This window comes from Drosophila sechellia, chromosome 3L (genome assembly GCF_004382195.2).
Source record: "Drosophila sechellia strain sech25 chromosome 3L, ASM438219v1, whole genome shotgun sequence".
NCBI classification, from domain to species: Eukaryota; Metazoa; Arthropoda; class Insecta; order Diptera; family Drosophilidae; genus Drosophila; species Drosophila sechellia.
Genome location: NC_045951.1, coordinates 21,013,029 through 21,030,315, shown reverse-complemented (window position 1 = coordinate 21,030,315; position 17,287 = coordinate 21,013,029). Strand labels below are relative to the sequence as shown.

The following is a 17,287-nucleotide window of genomic DNA, read 5'->3' as shown; positions in this document are numbered from 1 at the left end:
CCCCCAACTCCTCCAACTCCGCCCACTCCTCCGACTTGTCCAGCTCCTCCTCCACCACTACCTGCGTCGTGCTACACTGAGCGAAATCCGTCCTGACCGCAAAGAGGAGGAGTAGCGCACATATCGCAAGGGTCCAGGGCCAGCGAATGACCACGAGCAAAAGTGGGAGTTGCTATAATTGTTTAATTATAGGATTTTGCTTGCTTGACTTTGCATTTTGTGCTCATAACTTTTGCGCTGAGTTCATGTTACCTGCAAAATGCGGGGTATACGGCCAGCCACATGCCCTCTTAAAAATAAATCTCCATAATATGGATTTCTTTTTACCAGTTGCGATAGCCAATCTTACATTTATTGTAAGATGCAGATAAATTCGAGAAGTTGTATTCAAAGAACATGTCTTCAGTTTATAATAATCTGTATCTGTTTATCTCTAATCAGTACATTTGGAATAAATTCTATTATATATACTTATATATATTACTAAAAAGTTTATTTGTCTAGGACGCACTACCGTTTAAATTTGAGATTTGTACTTCATGAGTTCATAATGGCCTTAACTCTGTGCCAATCGGTTTTTAATAACCAAACTGATTATTATATGTGGACTGTAGATTCTCCACTCAAGTTATTCGATTGGTTAATATTGAAGGTATTTATGGTGAGCTTTACGTGAGGGTATGAGGAAATCGGCTTTGAGTGACGATGTCTTTGTTCTTTCAGTTTTGACACGGGTTGCTCTCCTTGTTCTGCGCTTCGCATTAACCTTCGTAACAAAATCTGCAATCGCTCCAGTGCTCAGGCTTTGGATCCGGCATCGCCTCCGATCTCGCCGTGCCTCGTGCCCCTCCTCCACCCACCGTGCCAGCTTTTGACGAACTGCGTCGTTATGGGCGCTGCTCGGCGAGAATCAGTATCAGTCCGCCGCCTCCGATAGAAGTCGTACTTATCACATCACAACAGTCGATGATCAGCTCATTATCGTGCCTCTGCAGCGAAGTTTGCAATAGTAACAAATCGCTGGAAGCTGGGATGAATGTAGTCAAATGACAATTGTATTGTAGTTGCAAAATTTTAGCTTTCATATATTATAATATATTCTCAATTATTGTACAAGTGCAAGACCAGGCATCAGAACCTATCAATACTTTGGCAAGATTCTAAAATATATTTGGTATTTAAACTCCTTTTTCCTTTTTTCTGGACGGAGTACCTAGTTTAGTAAGTAATCAACACACAAATAAGAAGCAAGTCACAGCTTCGAATTGGCCACTCCTTCGGCCGAAATGATCCTCATCATGCTGTAATATTACAAATCCAAGAAAAGTGGAGTGATGCAACCGACATTGGAGTGCAGCATTCTGGGTTCTTGGTATGCGTCAGAGATTCCTAACGTTTTTGCCGATCTCGACGGCGGGACGGATGATGCCGGCGGTGGTGCCGCTGCAGCAGCCCTTTCCTGCAGTCGTGTACCGAGAATTATGGCCACTAGCCCGTGCCAGACCCAACGCCTGTGCCGCGGCCCACCTCCTGCCCATCTTCTGTTGCTCCTCTGGAGAGGAGAGGGCCAGGGCGATGGCCCGGGGCGATCATGTACGACCTGGAGAGACTGGAGTTGTGGCCGCCTCGATGGCTCAAATGGCTCAAATGGCAAAGACAAAAGACAGCGGGGCGGGGGAACAAGCACCGAACGGGCATGTCCGCAGTGCGACATATCGGGGCTCCCAACCGGCCATAATTGCCCCAACGAGGGACCTGGACGAGGCACCAGGTGCAGGAGCAGGACAATCGGGACACAGCACCCACAACAAGCCGTCATCGCCATCCCAAACGGCGAGGTAATTTAGTAGCAGGACGCCGAGTATTCTAATATTCCTTCGGTTGCGATGGTTAAGGGGCGGGTGGAGAAGGGGGCGGGACCGGGTCGGGTGGTACGGAAGGGGACGGGGAAGGAAATTGATGGGCAGTTTTACTATGCTTTGAATACTTCAGACGTGACGTGAATAATGCGCACGATAAGGATCTCAAATGCCTTCTTTCGTGGGGAGTGCATGCAAATTTTCGAAGATTATGCGCCGATTACCAGCAGTTAAAGTGATTTGGAATTTTGTATGGGCATTGGAAATTTTACAGATTTATGTGCGCGCATTTGGGAATTTTGATTTTTCGGCAATTTCATATTTGAGCCACGGCCAACAACTTGTGGTCCGTATTCGTGTTACAGCAGCAAAAGACTGGAAAACAACGAAACATCTGCCCATTGAGGGCACTTTAAGTTAATTTATTTTAATCGCATTCACTCAAGCAGCGCTTAATCTCCTGATGGACTTTATTTATTTAAAATGCTTTAAGAAAATAATCATAAATATAGACGTAAGGTTTTTCATTCTTTTAGCCGCAAGGCACATCCTTTGAACTTTGACTTCGTTGCGTATTCAATCAATATTTTCACTGCCCAGCTCGGCAATCTCATTGAAACTGCGTTCATCCTCCAAAGGATTTGCCCAATCTGAAAACCCGTAAAATCGGGGATTTTTTAGATTTCTGAAATTCTCACGTATGTATGTATTCCGATTTTGCATAAAACCTAGAGAAACGATGTGTAGAGTATATAGAGAAGTGCTAATTAAAGCCTACCAGGATATTTCGTCATGTGCAAATGCACATGTATTTATTATCCGGCCCCGAAGGACTCGTCCGAATATCAAACTGGCACTTGCCGCAGCGTTTTCTAATGGGATTATCTCGATGATAATGAACCGCACACCCAACAGAGCACCCGGAATGAGTCCCGCAATTGGCTTTCCCATGACCAATGCAAACCAGAGCGTATTTGCCCGACGCGTAAGCCTCTTTCCCGCCTTTTGTGAGATCCTCGATGAGAATGTGTGGGCAGGAAAAGAGCAATTGTATTCGGGCATGAAATTCAAATACAAACACGCGAACAATGCCGTTTATGAACCTGTCAATCCGAAATTCAATTGGGATCGGGATTGTGTGAATTGGAATTGGAATCAGCTCGAATGGACTGGGCTGGGTATCAATGCGATTGTTTAATCACTCGACACGACGCTTGTGAATTGGCGCCAGCTGCTAACTTGTTACAAATTTAATGCCCATGAGTGCATCTGCGTGGGTTCGGTGTTTGTCCAAATGCTTTTGGCATTCAAGCGGCCGTATTAGCATTTATTTGCTTTATCAAAACAGAACGCATTCTTTGGTAGTTAGCTCACTGGAAGAAAGGAGGTCCTCTTGGCCCGATTCTCCCCGGATTACGGGGTAATATTGCCCGTATGTTCTTAGGTAAGATGCGTTTCTTATCCGACTATGTTTATTTTATATTCAGTAAAACCTTTTACGAACTTGTGACAGGTATGACGGGTGAATCAGCTCCCGAAGTGCACCGCATCTAAATAATTGAGACCAAATAATAGGTTATACATACAGTGTACATGAGGGTGAGGGGCATTTAATGAACTTGAAAGGAATTGCGGATGTTGTGGATAGTACTTGATTGTAATGGATTGTATTGGAAGTGTAGTACTGGGGATTAGGCAATAAACTTTAAAGTGGGTAAGGTGCACGATTGTAGGTGTAGGCCTAAGCTTTGTTCTCCCCGTTTAAGCCCTTCACCCTAAACTAGACAAATACCCACTATCCGTCTACCCACTATCGTCTATCGAACTAATTGGGGGTGTAATAGCGCTATTAACCGCTCCGAGTGACAACACCCCTCATTCGCTCGTTTTAAATTCGAATGTGGGCCAAAGGTAACACGTTAAGAGAACCACTTGGGTAATTGAATGCGGCAGACCGACCCGCAACCCTCTCGGCGCCGTGGGGGTGGCTAATTTAAACAAATCGAAAAATGTATATTTTAATGACCGGGCCGGTTGAGTCGGTGTGCCAACACTTGACAAGTGCACCGGGATATGCACATAGCACTTATTAGGACATACTACGTACATTGTATATAATTAGGGGTATCGGCCATGTGGACGTTTTTCACTCGAAACTTGTTAACGTTGCCCGGCGAGGAAATGCGAAGAGTGACAGATTGCATGGCATTGCGAGAATTTTGACAGATGGCCCTTCCCGACTCCGCTTTTTGATCTGACAATTTGTGGGCTCGAATTTGAAAGTGTTTTGTTATCCTTCAGTGCGCCTTGTTTGCCAAATAGGTAATTTAAATTTAAACGAAAAGGGGTGACGGATTAAGATGCTTAAAAAGAGTACCCATCACAATGCAGTCGATGTCAATATTACTGTCACAATATTTGGGATTATTCAGATGACGCACTCTTCGGTGTGAGGACTGTAAAAACTGAAACCTTTTTAACATTATCCCATCAGATTGAAAATTGAACTTTTGGGAAGAATATTAGTTAGGAAATGGCTCTTTAAAATACAGGGAAAGACCATTATGCCTGCTTCTCAATATAAGTGCTTACTACAAAAACTTGATATCATAGTAACTTTTTAAAAACCTTATACGTTATGCAAATTATTCGGTTTAGCTTAGGTTTAATATACTTTACAGTTTAGCACGACAGTAATCATATTCAGTTAGAAACCCCATGAATAAGCAATAATTTTGAAATAGAATATATGGAAAGTATAATAAAAATGGAACTGAATAAAACTAGGACAGAAGTATTTGAAATCAAGAAAGATGGTTAGACTAACTTTACTTTACTGAAACTAATGAGGACTAATGAGCCTTAAATGGTAATTCACAAATGGCCAAAACTGTATCATTTGACCGCAGAAAGTGCGAACTGTGTCCCATTGAGTAAATGCCAGATACTATTGTTCAAGTCCTCGATATAATCAAAATCATAACATCCCTAGGCGTAAATTATGGGTTACCACATGTTGGCTCGCCTCGTGGGTAAAAAACAAGCCCACGGGCTATTCGTTTTTTACGCCATCGGAGGAGGCGTTCCTGGTCCACGGAGAAATTTGGGTATTGGCAAATTGTCACGTAACCCTCGCCGCCCTTGCCACGGAGAAAACCTGGAGAAAATTGTTTTCAGCCAGTGCTGGGGGTTCCCCCAGCAGAACTTCCCCGGCAAGGCGCCACGAATTGTAATTACAAATTCGAACTGCAACCACTTGGCACGCATCGCACTCCAGTCAATTTCGGGGTGGTCCGTGGTTAAGCGAGCGTGTAATTCACGATTCTCGACGGATAGCCCGTCACTTGTGGTAAAAAGGCATTTAATTACGGTTTGCACTTTCAGTTGGATTAATTCGTCTAAACTAAGTCTGGCATCGGAGCTCATTTGCTATTTTAAAAGTGGTAATGGACATTATATATGCATACAATTCTCAAACGATTATCAAAACAATGGCCAAATAGCTTGAAAACTCCTCTTCGAATAACCTATATAAAACCAAGGATACAGATATCATAATTCACTTATATTTTTTCTGAAACCCCAAACGGAAAAAAAAGCAGGCGGATATTTTAATTTCAGTCTTGATTATCAGAGAACATCACAGAAATATTTAGTTTGAGACAATCCAGCGTCAAAGGTTGTCGTGTGATCCAGTAAAATCGTACAAATAAAATATAAAAAAGTAATATTAACAAGAAATAAAATCAAAATCGAATCAAAAAGCAGAAAAAAAATTAACTATAATTTAAAACCACAAAGTTGGCCTACATTTGGACCAGGATTTGGACCAATCGTGATCAGCTTTACTTTCCTATAATGTTGTTCATATACCCAAACTCGAAGGAGTTTCACATTAAGAAAAGCAGCAGACGCGGAATAATTTGTTCGAACCCCATGAAATTCATTTTACAAATGCATTTCTTGCAGTTCGAAAATTTTTCTCCGCCAGGTGTTGATTTTTGAAATGTGAAGCTCATTCGATTTTGAATATATAAGCAACATTCCTTGATATGTAAGAGCAACGAAGTGCGTCGAAGAAGCTGGATTTATTCTATTGATTCCATAAATTCTGAAATACGGTTTGTATAGATTTTCTTACCTTGATCACAAATTTAAGCGATACTAATTTGCAGGGTTTAATAATCAGAACGTTTAAATCACATGGCAGATATACATTCAATACATCTAAGAAGTGGCTTGCTTGCCATGCAACAGTCTTATATTGAGAAAATCCGGAACTTGCGGTCTTATGGTGGTCACTACACAAACTCGAAGAACTTGAAACCTTAATATAAGAAGCAGAGAACAGACAGGGTTTGATTTCTAGGAAGTTGCGCCTAGCCGATTTTGATTACACGCTGTGAACAGCCGAAACCAGGAAAAATATATCGGCATCATCTCAGAAAAATAATCAACAAAATCCCGAAATTCTAAACGTCCAATTATCAAATTCCTTGAAAGTATATGCATACCAGGCTTTCAATTAATAAAGTATAATTTTAAAAAGCAATGTGAATCGAATATCAGGAGAAAATCCTAATACAAATATTTATACCAGGTCTCAAAACACTATGCCAACTCTTAAAAAATCCTCTGGCATCATTATTTCTGTGTATATTTAATTAAAAATGGCTCATCAATCGATTTTTATTTTACACAATCTTTAATTGCTAAAACCAAAATTGTCTAGGAATTGTAATTAGGAAATGCTAACAAACAAAAGAATACACCACATCATTCAGTTAACCTATTTTGCACCGTCCTGGTTGGTGGCTCCCGAAATAAAGACCAACAGAACTACCGGAACGATGTACATCCACTAAAAATAAAAAAAGAATTTGTAATAAAGGGTTTCAGGCCAAAGTATTTGTACTTACGTATTTGGCGAAGAAGCCGCGGTTATCCCGAACCTCTCCGCGCTCCCTGGCCTCACGCTCACGCTCCACTTTCTGAATAAAGCCAGCAGTATCCGGCACGGGGGCCAGTTCAGCGTGGCGGATGAGGACATCGGTGCTGAATTGCGTTTCCACCAGCTTGTTCACGTCTTCCTGGGTGCACTCTACAGTGGCCGGGGGCGTGTCCTGGGACACAGTGATGCCGGTTACGTATCCGGAGGGATCGAGCGACACCCAAAGCACGTCATTCAGCTGGGCTTGCAGCAGGCGACAGGCCTTGTTGGAAGTGATGAACTGCGCCTTAGCTCCATTTGAATACACCACCGTGGCCTTCAAGCGGTAGAACTCGTTTCCAAGGGCCAGTTTCTGAAAAAGTTCAACGGGGTTGTTACTATGTATTTGCATACTTATTTTAGGATTACGTTTAACAGGAAGGCTAAAAACAGGTAATATAATTAAATGCATTTCTACATTTATAGAATACAATACCTAGCCACCTCATTCTCTTGTAACCATCCCATAATATGCACTATGTACACCACTCTTGGATGGTGAAAAGTGGTGAACATTTCCCTACCGGCGTGCCCATGAGCCCGAACTACTGTTACCTTCAGCAAGTCCAGATCGGCAGTGCTCAGATCTGGTTGCTCCACATTGGCCAGTCCAGAGTTGAGACTGGGAATAGTTACATTCCCGCGGAAGGAGAAGCTTTCCGAGTTGGCGGCCAGCGAGTGCTGGAGCTCCACTGTAATCCAGCTGTCATGCTCCAGGAATCCCTGGGAAAACATTGGTTTAGCCACGTTAATTGCAGTACGCATGGGTTTAACAATTACCCAGCTGCTGGACACCAGACCCAGCACGAAAATTAGCACAAATCCCTCCTTTGAATACATGTTGCCCTGCCAAACGCTCAATTTTAATTTTAATTTGTCAATCGTATGAGGGTTGCGAATAGAGTGACCGGCTTTGCAAAAACACTGTAAGCTCCTAGAAAAAATACCAAAATATACTACGAGTAAGTTGGGGTACTCCGCTTTCTCTCATCAAGCGGCTGAACTGATGACCATCTGGAATCGAACTTAAGGGATTACCTCTACAATTTATATGTGTAATACTAGCTAAAATCATATTTTCAAACTGAACATTTTTTCTTGGAACCAAAGTGCAATTTTGTAATTTTGCGATTTCAAAGGAAATATTCTAAACTTGTACTTTCCCCTTTCTTGAAACTCACCATTCTGCTCGTTTTAATCATATTAAATATCTGTGCACTTCTCGATCTCGAGTACTTAAAAGTTTTTGAAATAGAAACTAGGAACTTTTTTTAACTATTAAATATATTTGTCAGTTTAACATTTTTAATCTTCACATGAACGTCGAACCTGTGGTTTTTACTCTCATTATGTTGGGACTTAGTAGGCCAGTAGAAGATTTATAAATATGGCTATATAGCAATAACTGCTGATCTAAAAAATCCCAACCATAATGGGGGCACACACGGATTGCGATCGAACCCCGACTTCTTTGGAGCTGATAAAAACTAACAATCGATCTGAAGTTAACCTGAACTTTTATAGTTTGCGTCGAGGGATCAGTTTTGAACTCAATGTAGGTGTGACGTAATGGAGTATTCATATGTGGACATAATTTACTTAATATTAACCCTTTAAAGAAATGATTTGCGTTAAATTGCATATCTACAAAAGTAAATATTAATATATTATTTAGCATGAAAAAATAGTTCAACCAATTATGGACACCTATCTTTATTTATTTTAAAAACATATGTACAAAGGCATTGTAGTGTTAAAATCATTTCACATATGAAATAAGATATAGGTGCTGTTGTAGGGTTTTAAATCGAGGACAAATTGAAATCTGATAAAACAAATCGTCAGGCATCATTGCCTTTGGACTTGTTTACCGGCTTACAGATTTTATTCCGATTAGGTCGACAGTTTGAAAAGGAGTCCCCACAAGGTTGGACATTCGACAAAATTCAATAGATATGTTTTGTAGTGTTTAATATTAAAAAGAAGTAATTTTTTTTTAACACTGTTTCAGTTAGTCAAAATATAAATAATAAATCTTGATGACCCAAAGTGCCTAAGTCATCGGGAATTGCATGCCATGGCAAACAGTTTTTGAGTTGTGAACAATGGAAACACAGAGATGTTCGTTGTAGTTCAGGTCTCGAAGCAACTACAAAGAAGATTCCAAGCGGTTAACTAAATATTTATATGAATAAGCTTTTATATTCACCTTAGGTGTTACAAATAAATACTGAGCCGAGCCATGCTTGGTGGCTTCTTTGAGGAGCAAGTCGAATATGTGACGTTCATTTGTAGCGTCCATGCCTTGATTTATTTCGTCGACACACCTAAAAATGTAGAATTATAAATCTGGCGTCAGTTTGCAGCTGGGTTCCGCAATTACCTGAATGGCACATGAGTGACATGTTGCAAGGACAATGAGTATATGGCGATGGAGACTGCGCGTTCGCCACCAGATTGAATAAACTTGTCCAGCGGCTGCAACTGGAGACCTCTCCGGAACTGGACCATTATCTGAATTCCATATGAGTCAAAGTCATACTAGAAATAATAAAGTAAAATGCATTTCAAGTAAAGTGTTTATGTACAATAGTTTATGTTCTCACTTTGTCGGTTTTGGATAACACAACTTCTCCCACGTATTCAATGGACTCCATAAATTCGCTGAACTTGGTACTGATTGTTTCTACCAAGCTATTAAGTTTGGGCTCCCATTTATCGTATAAATTGGACATGCCAGACTCGATGCTCTTTGCTTGGTTAACAGATTCTTGAATTCCTTCCTCCAGTTCTTTGACTTCATTTTGCAGTTGTTGATAGCTGCTGATGGCCTGCATATTTCAATATGGAAGATTATTAGATAAGTCAGCTTCAGTTAACTATTTTTTAGTGCTTCACCTCGGAGTTTACACTTTTCATACACTCCAATCGTGCCTGAAAGTCATGAATTGCCTCTCGTAGTTCGGGCAAATCTATATTTTCCAGCTCCATAAATTCCTTCTTAAAAGGAAATTTGCTACTGGTTGGAATTTCTCCGTCACACAGGCCCTGGATAGCGCTCTTTCGTTTGTTAACGTCGCTAATTTGATTTTCTAAGCCTTGCAGCAACTGTTGAAAGTCTCTCTGCAAGTAAAACAAATCCTATAAATAAATTTCTTAAGTGCACTTATATTTCCTTACGGTTGCTGCTTTACTCTGTTCCTCGCTTTCCTTGAGGGCTTCAATTTGACTCTCATGTTGCAGCATATAAATGGATACCTTTGTTTGGGCCGCATTCTTTTCATTTATAAGTCGTTCTACAGCTTTCAAGCAGGAGCACAACTCCGCATCAGCATCGATTACTTTTTTCAAGTCTTTATGCAAACTATTACAAAAATTGGTTTGAAGACAGTCTAGCGCTGAAAACACAGTTTATAATGGCTGAATATTTAGTGCACTACGAAATACTTACAATCGCTATTGCGCAGGGCTTCCAGCTTCTTCTGGAGCGTTTCAATTTCGATTTTCAAGCTATTAAAATGGGCTATTTTTTGGTCAAGCTTTCGTCTCTTCTCTTGCTCATCGTGTGCAACAGCTTGCAATCGTTCAAATTCATTGTCGGTCTGGGTTATTGCGTTTTTAATGCTGTCGCTTTCTTTCACTGCTTCGGAGCACTGTTTCATCACCAGGGCCAGTTGTTGTGAGTCCACTGTAATAAGTTGGTTCTTCGCTCGAATGCTACTTTCAGTGAGAATAGTGTCCGACCGATAGCGGGATGCGGTCACAACGAACTTCTTGCTGCCTGAAATGCATATTACGGAATTCAAAATCAGAATTTATACATTTGCGAAGCGAAGCCGAAGAAGAAAAGTATACACACCGCCGAAATAAACTCGGATAGCTTTTGGAATGGATGAAGTGTAATTGCCCACAGCTTCTGTTCCAATTGGTATATTATGAATGGAGTAGGAAGCGCACAGCTTGTTTATTAGTGGTATTGGTCCCGTAACAAGATCCACGAGGTATGACCGAAATCCGAAAGAGCTAAAAAAGTGTTTAAAACTAGGTATTGTACTAGTATTGGACAACTGACAAGTGCATACCGCAGATCTTCGATCGGAATTTTGGGACTGTGCGCGAGTCTATCGGATGATGCGCAGTATATAACGTTGACTCCCAATTTTTGCTTCACACACAACTCGTTGATCAGATCCGACATATCCCCCTTGTCCTCACACGCAAATGCAAATAAATCTCGCTGCGCCACAACGTTTTCCAGATACTTTGCATCCTCATGATTTTGTACTGTAAGCTATGATAGTGGTTTCAATATTAGAATAGTAATGGCTTCATTTTGAAAAGCTCACCTCAAGTATCATTGGGTCATAAACGTTCGATTTGTACCTTTGCTTATTTTGAGCCAACCAGTTCATGGCCACAACCAAATTCGGATTTTTCGCTCTTATTTCCTAAAATTTAAGATAGCGTCAAGTTGAGCCTTCATTATTTTAGTAAGAACTTACATTAATCTTTTGCATTTTGACGTTTCTCAACCGCTCTATTTTAAGTTTATACGCAGTAATTTCAGGAATCATTTCATCATTCAGTTTTTGCTCCAGTTGTCTCCGTCTGCTGTACTGCTCCATTGCTTTCCCGCGGGCCGCTGCGCACGATTCCTTGGCCCTTTCAAGTTCCGAAACGATCTGAGGCCTGCTCTTATTTAGGGTTTCAAGCTCGTAAATTTTATTTTCCACCAACTGCTTTAGGTTATCACACTCTGTGGCCGTTTTTTGTGATTTTTTAATGTTTTGCTGTGTAATAGAATGTAAGATTAAGAATTTTTTACATGTTCGATATATTCAACAAGGAAACCAACCTCCAGTTCATATTTTTTTTGGTAAATTCCTTGCTTCAAAGAGTCCATTTTACCATCAATTGCCGCCTTCTGCGCTACAGCTCTTTCTAATAAGCGTGTCTAGAAACAATTCACTTAGTTTTAAAAAATATATTTAAAAACACTACCACCCATTACCTTTTCCAAGAAGGCCTCTCTGAGTGACACTTTTTCGTTCTCAATTTGTTGTTGGGCTTGAACAAATTTGTCATGTTGGTGCTTCAATTTGTCGCTGTGAGTTTTTGCGTTTTTCACTTGAGTTTTCATTTCTGCGGCTTTGGCTTCTCCAGCCTGAGTCTCAACCCACAATTTCTTCGCACTGTATACTTGCAGCTTTTGCTTGACATCTTCGCGTTCTTTATACTGGGCCACAGTCATTTGTAAGCTATTCAATTGAAATTAAGATTATTAGGTCTTTTAAGAGGCGCAGTAAAATTATATACTTTATCTACACATTTGGTTACATTTTACTTAGTGAATAAAAATAAGCTCGGGCAACTATATCTTACTGTTCCAATCGTTTTTGCTTCTTAACCAGATCACTTTTCTCTTTTTCCCGATTAGCATGGACATTCGCCTGTTCTGTGCGCATTTGCTTTAGACGATTGAAGCTGTTGGTCAGCTCATCGTCACACACGGAGGACATTGTGTTGAGCAAAAGTTCTTGAGGATTCATCTTGGAGAAGTCCTGAAACAGTTCGTTTAATTTTTGTGTAATTTATTATTTGCCAGCATAACTGCATACCTGAACCCGATCCTGCGGGAGGAACTGACACAAATTGCTGACTTGTATGTTAAAGGATGATACGGCGGCCAGAAAGTTTTTCTTGGAGGTGTCCTTGTCGTTCACAGAGAAGGTAGACGAGCCCTTTGAGTTTATTATGCGCCGAAAGGTCTCCGTGGTGTTGGGCGTGCGTCCATACACACGGACAATTATGGTGGCCGAGGATTTGTTGCTCTGTATGTAGTCGGCAACGCTGGCGGAGCGATCAAGGAGAATCGGTTCCCCTCCCAGGCCCAAAATGATGGCCGACACGATGGTGGACTTGCCACTGCCATTGGGACCGGTCAGGACGTTTAGGTAGTGCTTCGGATGGAATGTGATCTCGCTGTAGGATCTGTTGTTGGAAATAATCAAATTGCGAAATTATTAATTCCGATTTGCTCCTTTGATGGAAATAAACCTACACGAAATCTTTGCAGTACACGGAGTGTATGCGCCCCGCCAATTGCTTGGAACTCAAGGCACGATCCCCCGCCATGTCGAGGCGTAGGCTTTTAGCCGAGCAAATTCTTGGTTTAACTTAAGTAAAACGAGTTGTTTTAAATGCAATTCCGCGCGTTCAAGAATTAAGATTCGCATTAGGGCATATGTGCACGTCACATTGTTGTCGATAACGATTGGTATATTAGGGGTACACTTGTGCGCCGCACATATATGTAATCCAAGTCAATTTCTTTTTATAATTTGAGCTGACAACATAAATATGATAGTTTCACGCCTCGGAAATCTATTTTCGGAATAAAAAGTGACTGGTAAATCGGCAGTTACAAATCGTGCAACCAATAATTACAAATTGATAGAAAGGAAAATAAAATAGCTAGAGCTTGAGCTGGGATGCAGCCAGACTGTCACCACAATTAATATATGTAAATTACTTACCTTTCGGACGGGGGCTAGAAAATAGCTGAATTTAGCTCCAAAAGACTTTAGTTGACAGTACTGGTGTCATCGCTATCGATTTTCTCGCATCTCTATTGGAAATTAATAAACTATTTTGCTTAGACAATTCAAAATGAATGTAGGCAAGATAAGCGTTGTGACCAGACTTCCTGCACTCCGCTCGTGCGCCCAGTACTCGAGCGCTGCGAAAGCAGAATTGCCGGCGTCCTTGGTCGGCGACGAGGATGTGGAACCAACATATCCCCAGACGGTGGACAGATCCGGCCTGCAACCACAACACAAAAATGTGCTCCTGAACAAATTGCCATACCAGGAGCCTCACTCCTGGATTCATTTGACCGAGAAGTACCAGAGACAGGCATTCGGGCGGTATGGCGTCCAGAGCAATGTGAATCCTAAGATTTGCTTCGATTCCCACGGAGAGAAAGACAGCAGGCAGGTTATGCAACTAGAAACACTCCTAAAAATGCTGGAGAAGAACCGCTCGCAGAAGGCGGAGGAGCTGGCAAGGATCAATGCCCGGGAAGAGGACATTGCCAAGAAGATGGAGAAGTTGACACAGTGGAAGGCGGACCTGCACGCGAAGATCGCCAAGCGGGAGGCGGATGCAGCGTCAGCCATACAACGCAAGGAACGCCTGGTGGAGGAGGTGCGCCGACACTTCGGGTTCAAGGTAGATACACGCGACGACCGCTTTAAGGAAATGCTGGAGCAAAAAGAGAAGGAGGACAAGCGGAAGCAGAAGGAGGCCAAGCGAAAGGCCAAGGAGGAGAAGATGATGGCCAAACTGGTAGAGAAAGCATCAGCGTAATATTTGTAGTATCAAAACCATCCATTTAAGCGAAGAACTGTTGTTTGTTGCACTCTAAAATAAAAACACATCAAAAAAGACGTGCACTTATTATCTGTACTCCGTTAAAATATTTTAAAGTGTTGCAAATGCCATGATTTTATCATATTTTTCATAAATTCAGAAAAAAAGTTGCTTAAACTAGTGAAAAGTAAGCCCGATGCATGTGTAAAAGGGTAGATATATACATTTTTTTGAACAGGATCACTAGCCGAGTCTATCTAGCCATGTCTATTCGTTCATATGATGATCGAGATCTCGGGAACTAAAGGAGCTTGCAAGTTGATATTAAGAATCCAAATTCCAAATACGCAGGGGTATATTCATGTACTTGTGTATAGGTATCTAATAGACGAAACGGTCGACTACATACATTCAACTTGTTTTTACACCAGACTATTATAATTGCACTGAGAATTTATTAATCAATATTTTTGGCTATAAAAAAATATAAAGCTCTATTCGCTATGGCGCACGGACAGGGAACTATACACGGATTTTTCGCTTTCGCGCCGGCTATTCGCAAAAATACTCTGCTTCTTCACGATGAATTCCTCCTCATTGCAGTGTATACAAGCAGTCAAGAAGTTATGGATATGCTTTTCTTTCAATTCCTTGGCAATTTTCAGTGCCATATCTAGAGCCTCACTGGTTCGCTCGACTTTGTGCAGTGCAGCATTCGCTTTTATTATCAGTAGGTAGCAGAGAAACTGCCAAATATAGCTATTGCATTTTTTTGCCTCTAAAAAGATAGATAGATAGTTATTTCAATTAACGTTCAATAGTATATGACTTATGGACCAAACCTTCAATAGACTTGCGGGCACTAAAGCAGCATTCGTCAAACCTGTGTGATTTAAGATGAATCTCTGCCATTTGGTGAAGTAGGTAGGACTTCTCTATAGGGTACTGTGCGAAATTCATCCGGTTCTCGAATCGGTTTCCTATTAGACTGAAAACAAAACAAAAAAGATTAAAATATCATTTTCATCCCGAGTGCGAGTTACCGTGATTTTGTCAAGGCAGGATCTACTGTTTCCGAGCCTTGGTGCGTAGTGCGATCCCCAAATACGAAGTGTTTCACCTCCTTTGACTTGTCCATTGGAAAGCGGAGCAATCGAAGCAGTGCGTTCTTCTCCGCATAGCGAAAGTTCTTCGGAAGCGTGTACTGATCTACGTAGGCTAGCGCCAAAATATTGTACACCTCGTTGATGAATTCGAATTTCCAGGGCATAATCCTGTTGGTTTTTTTCACCACGTAATCTCCCATAACTTCCTCCACGTAACTGGTCAGTTTCTGAAAGCATTAACCATTTAACCAATATCATTTTACTCTGTTCGAATGCATTCAAAATTCTTACTGTTAGACTCTTGGTTTTTCGAAGGTACCGAATACTACGCAGTGCAGAAATCATGTTTCGTCTTGTTTGGTACTGAACTCGAAAAAGATATTCCTGGCGAAATTTATCCATCAACTTCTTGTTCGTGAACTTTTGGTATCGGATATTGTACATGGGGCTACGGGCTTCCAGAATTTTCTGAAATTAACAAATTAGGGACAATTTTGGTACTCATAATTCGGGTTCACCACTCAAACCCACCAGAAAGGTTTTGATCTCCTCATATTTCTTCATAGAAAGCGTTTGTAAGTACTCAGTGGAGTTTTTACACTGATTCAAGAGAAGGTTTGGATTTCTAAGACAAATGTAGGTATGGTATAAACAAAGTTTTACAGTTTCACAAATGGGATTACTTTCGGACGTGCTTGAGAAATATGACATCATGCCAAGACCTATCTATGAACATCTGGTTAAACACGTCGAAAGCACGACTTCGCCTCGCAATTTCCAAGGGGGAAAGCATTTCTTCCTAGTAAGACAGCCTTTAAAAGTAAAGGTAATTTTGCAAATTGGCCAATAATACCCACTTCGATTTCGGGAATGCTCAAAACATCGCATTTCTCCTGTTCCTTCAGAATTTTCCAAAGCGGCCTGGTATCGGGCTTGTACTTGTTCTGTACCTCCTTCAAGTGCACTATGAGCTTCTCCTTGTCCGATATGTACTGAGTCATCGAAGGACCACAGGCATCTTCAATGTTCTCGTCCACCTGGAAGCAGCCCAGAAATCAGGAGGAACCCCAAACCAAACCCCAAACACCATCGTACCACCACCAGGCGCTGCTCGAACATTTTGGTTTTGTTTCCAGTAAAGAGGCGGGTATTGTCGTGGAGCTCGGCCTTGGCGTTCTCAAGCCGATTTAGTTCGTACAGTGCATCGCAGACCTCCAGATTAATAGGCGCATCAGAGCGTTGCAAGTTTTTCAATAGTCCTGTGGCCGAAATCGATCTACTTAATGCAGGCTTTCAAGAGGACCGAACTAAGCTTACGTTTTGCCTCTAAACTGTCCTTAAGTGCTCCATCTGCCTGGGCGTTCTTCCTTTTGCTCTGGCTTCGGCGATACAGAGTCGTGAAATCTGCAGGTCCGAGCTTAAGGGCTTTGTCGAAGTAGTACATGCCCAGGTTCTCCCTGCGCCGGCGACTGTAATAGGTTCCCCAGTCCTTGTAGATGCCCTGCTCCATCTCCGGGCTCCAGTCCATTTTGAGCCATATGGGTACGGCTGCTTCTACGCCCTGCGCCTGCGGAACTAACGAGCCCGGGGGTATAATAGAAGTCATTTTAATATTTTTTTTTTATTTTGTTGTTTTTTCAACGAACAATTGAAGCAAACTGAATCTTTTTTCAGCTCATGTTCAAAGACTTTTACTGAAATGGGGCTTTGATTTCGAGACCAATCTATTATAAAGCCAATGAAATTGAATGGGACTTCATAATTAATGGATTGGGCAAACAATGTTTAAACCGTTGGTATCTAGACAACAGGCACATGGCCGAAACTCGAGTGGCTTGCATGTAGTACAGTGGGGAAAGCTGCATCCTTATTAGATTCACATGATACCCAAGCACTTCGGTTTGCCCCAAAGCCACAAGTACAGCCGAAATTAGTACCCACAAGCAGTTACGCTGGCGAGC

The 17,287-nt window shown here is 41.5% G+C and overlaps 4 protein-coding genes across 4 annotated transcripts; 1 reads left to right on the top strand and 3 right to left on the bottom strand.

The window, feature by feature from the left end:
- Window positions 1-6,518: 6,518 nt before the first annotated feature.
- On the bottom strand, window positions 6,519-7,752 carry LOC6616474 (ER membrane protein complex subunit 10). Its single transcript, XM_032719171.1, has 4 exons — window positions 7,630-7,752; window positions 7,405-7,572; window positions 6,779-7,162; window positions 6,519-6,720 (listed from the first exon to the last, which is right to left on the bottom strand). Exons 1-4 carry the CDS (start codon window positions 7,687-7,689, stop codon window positions 6,649-6,651), a joined length of 684 nt encoding a protein of 227 aa, XP_032575062.1. The 5' UTR covers window positions 7,690-7,752; the 3' UTR covers window positions 6,519-6,648.
- A 791-nt stretch (window positions 7,753-8,543) lies between these two features.
- On the bottom strand, window positions 8,544-13,095 carry LOC6616473 (structural maintenance of chromosomes protein 5). Its single transcript, XM_002040798.2, has 16 exons — window positions 12,911-13,095; window positions 12,468-12,840; window positions 12,232-12,410; window positions 11,861-12,107; window positions 11,705-11,803; window positions 11,352-11,639; window positions 11,196-11,297; window positions 10,932-11,140; window positions 10,709-10,872; window positions 10,301-10,630; window positions 10,030-10,247; window positions 9,748-9,972; window positions 9,456-9,680; window positions 9,233-9,390; window positions 9,059-9,176; window positions 8,544-8,998 (listed from the first exon to the last, which is right to left on the bottom strand). The coding sequence occupies exons 1-16, from the start codon at window positions 12,982-12,984 to the stop codon at window positions 8,903-8,905; spliced, it is 3,105 nt and encodes a 1,034-aa protein (XP_002040834.1). The 5' UTR covers window positions 12,985-13,095; the 3' UTR covers window positions 8,544-8,902.
- Window positions 13,096-13,460: 365 nt separating this feature from the next.
- On the top strand, window positions 13,461-14,297 carry LOC6616472 (growth arrest and DNA damage-inducible proteins-interacting protein 1). The gene has a single exon (XM_002040797.2). It carries the CDS (start codon window positions 13,519-13,521, stop codon window positions 14,215-14,217), a length of 699 nt encoding a protein of 232 aa, XP_002040833.1. The 5' UTR covers window positions 13,461-13,518; the 3' UTR covers window positions 14,218-14,297.
- A 358-nt stretch (window positions 14,298-14,655) lies between these two features.
- LOC6616471 lies at window positions 14,656-16,999 on the bottom strand. Its single transcript, XM_032719054.1, has 9 exons — window positions 16,644-16,999; window positions 16,422-16,585; window positions 16,184-16,363; window positions 16,010-16,125; window positions 15,858-15,951; window positions 15,618-15,794; window positions 15,264-15,553; window positions 15,063-15,208; window positions 14,656-14,998 (listed from the first exon to the last, which is right to left on the bottom strand). Exons 1-9 carry the CDS (start codon window positions 16,930-16,932, stop codon window positions 14,715-14,717), a joined length of 1,740 nt encoding a protein of 579 aa, XP_032574945.1. The 5' UTR covers window positions 16,933-16,999; the 3' UTR covers window positions 14,656-14,714.
- Between the last annotated feature and the right edge of the window lie 288 nt (window positions 17,000-17,287).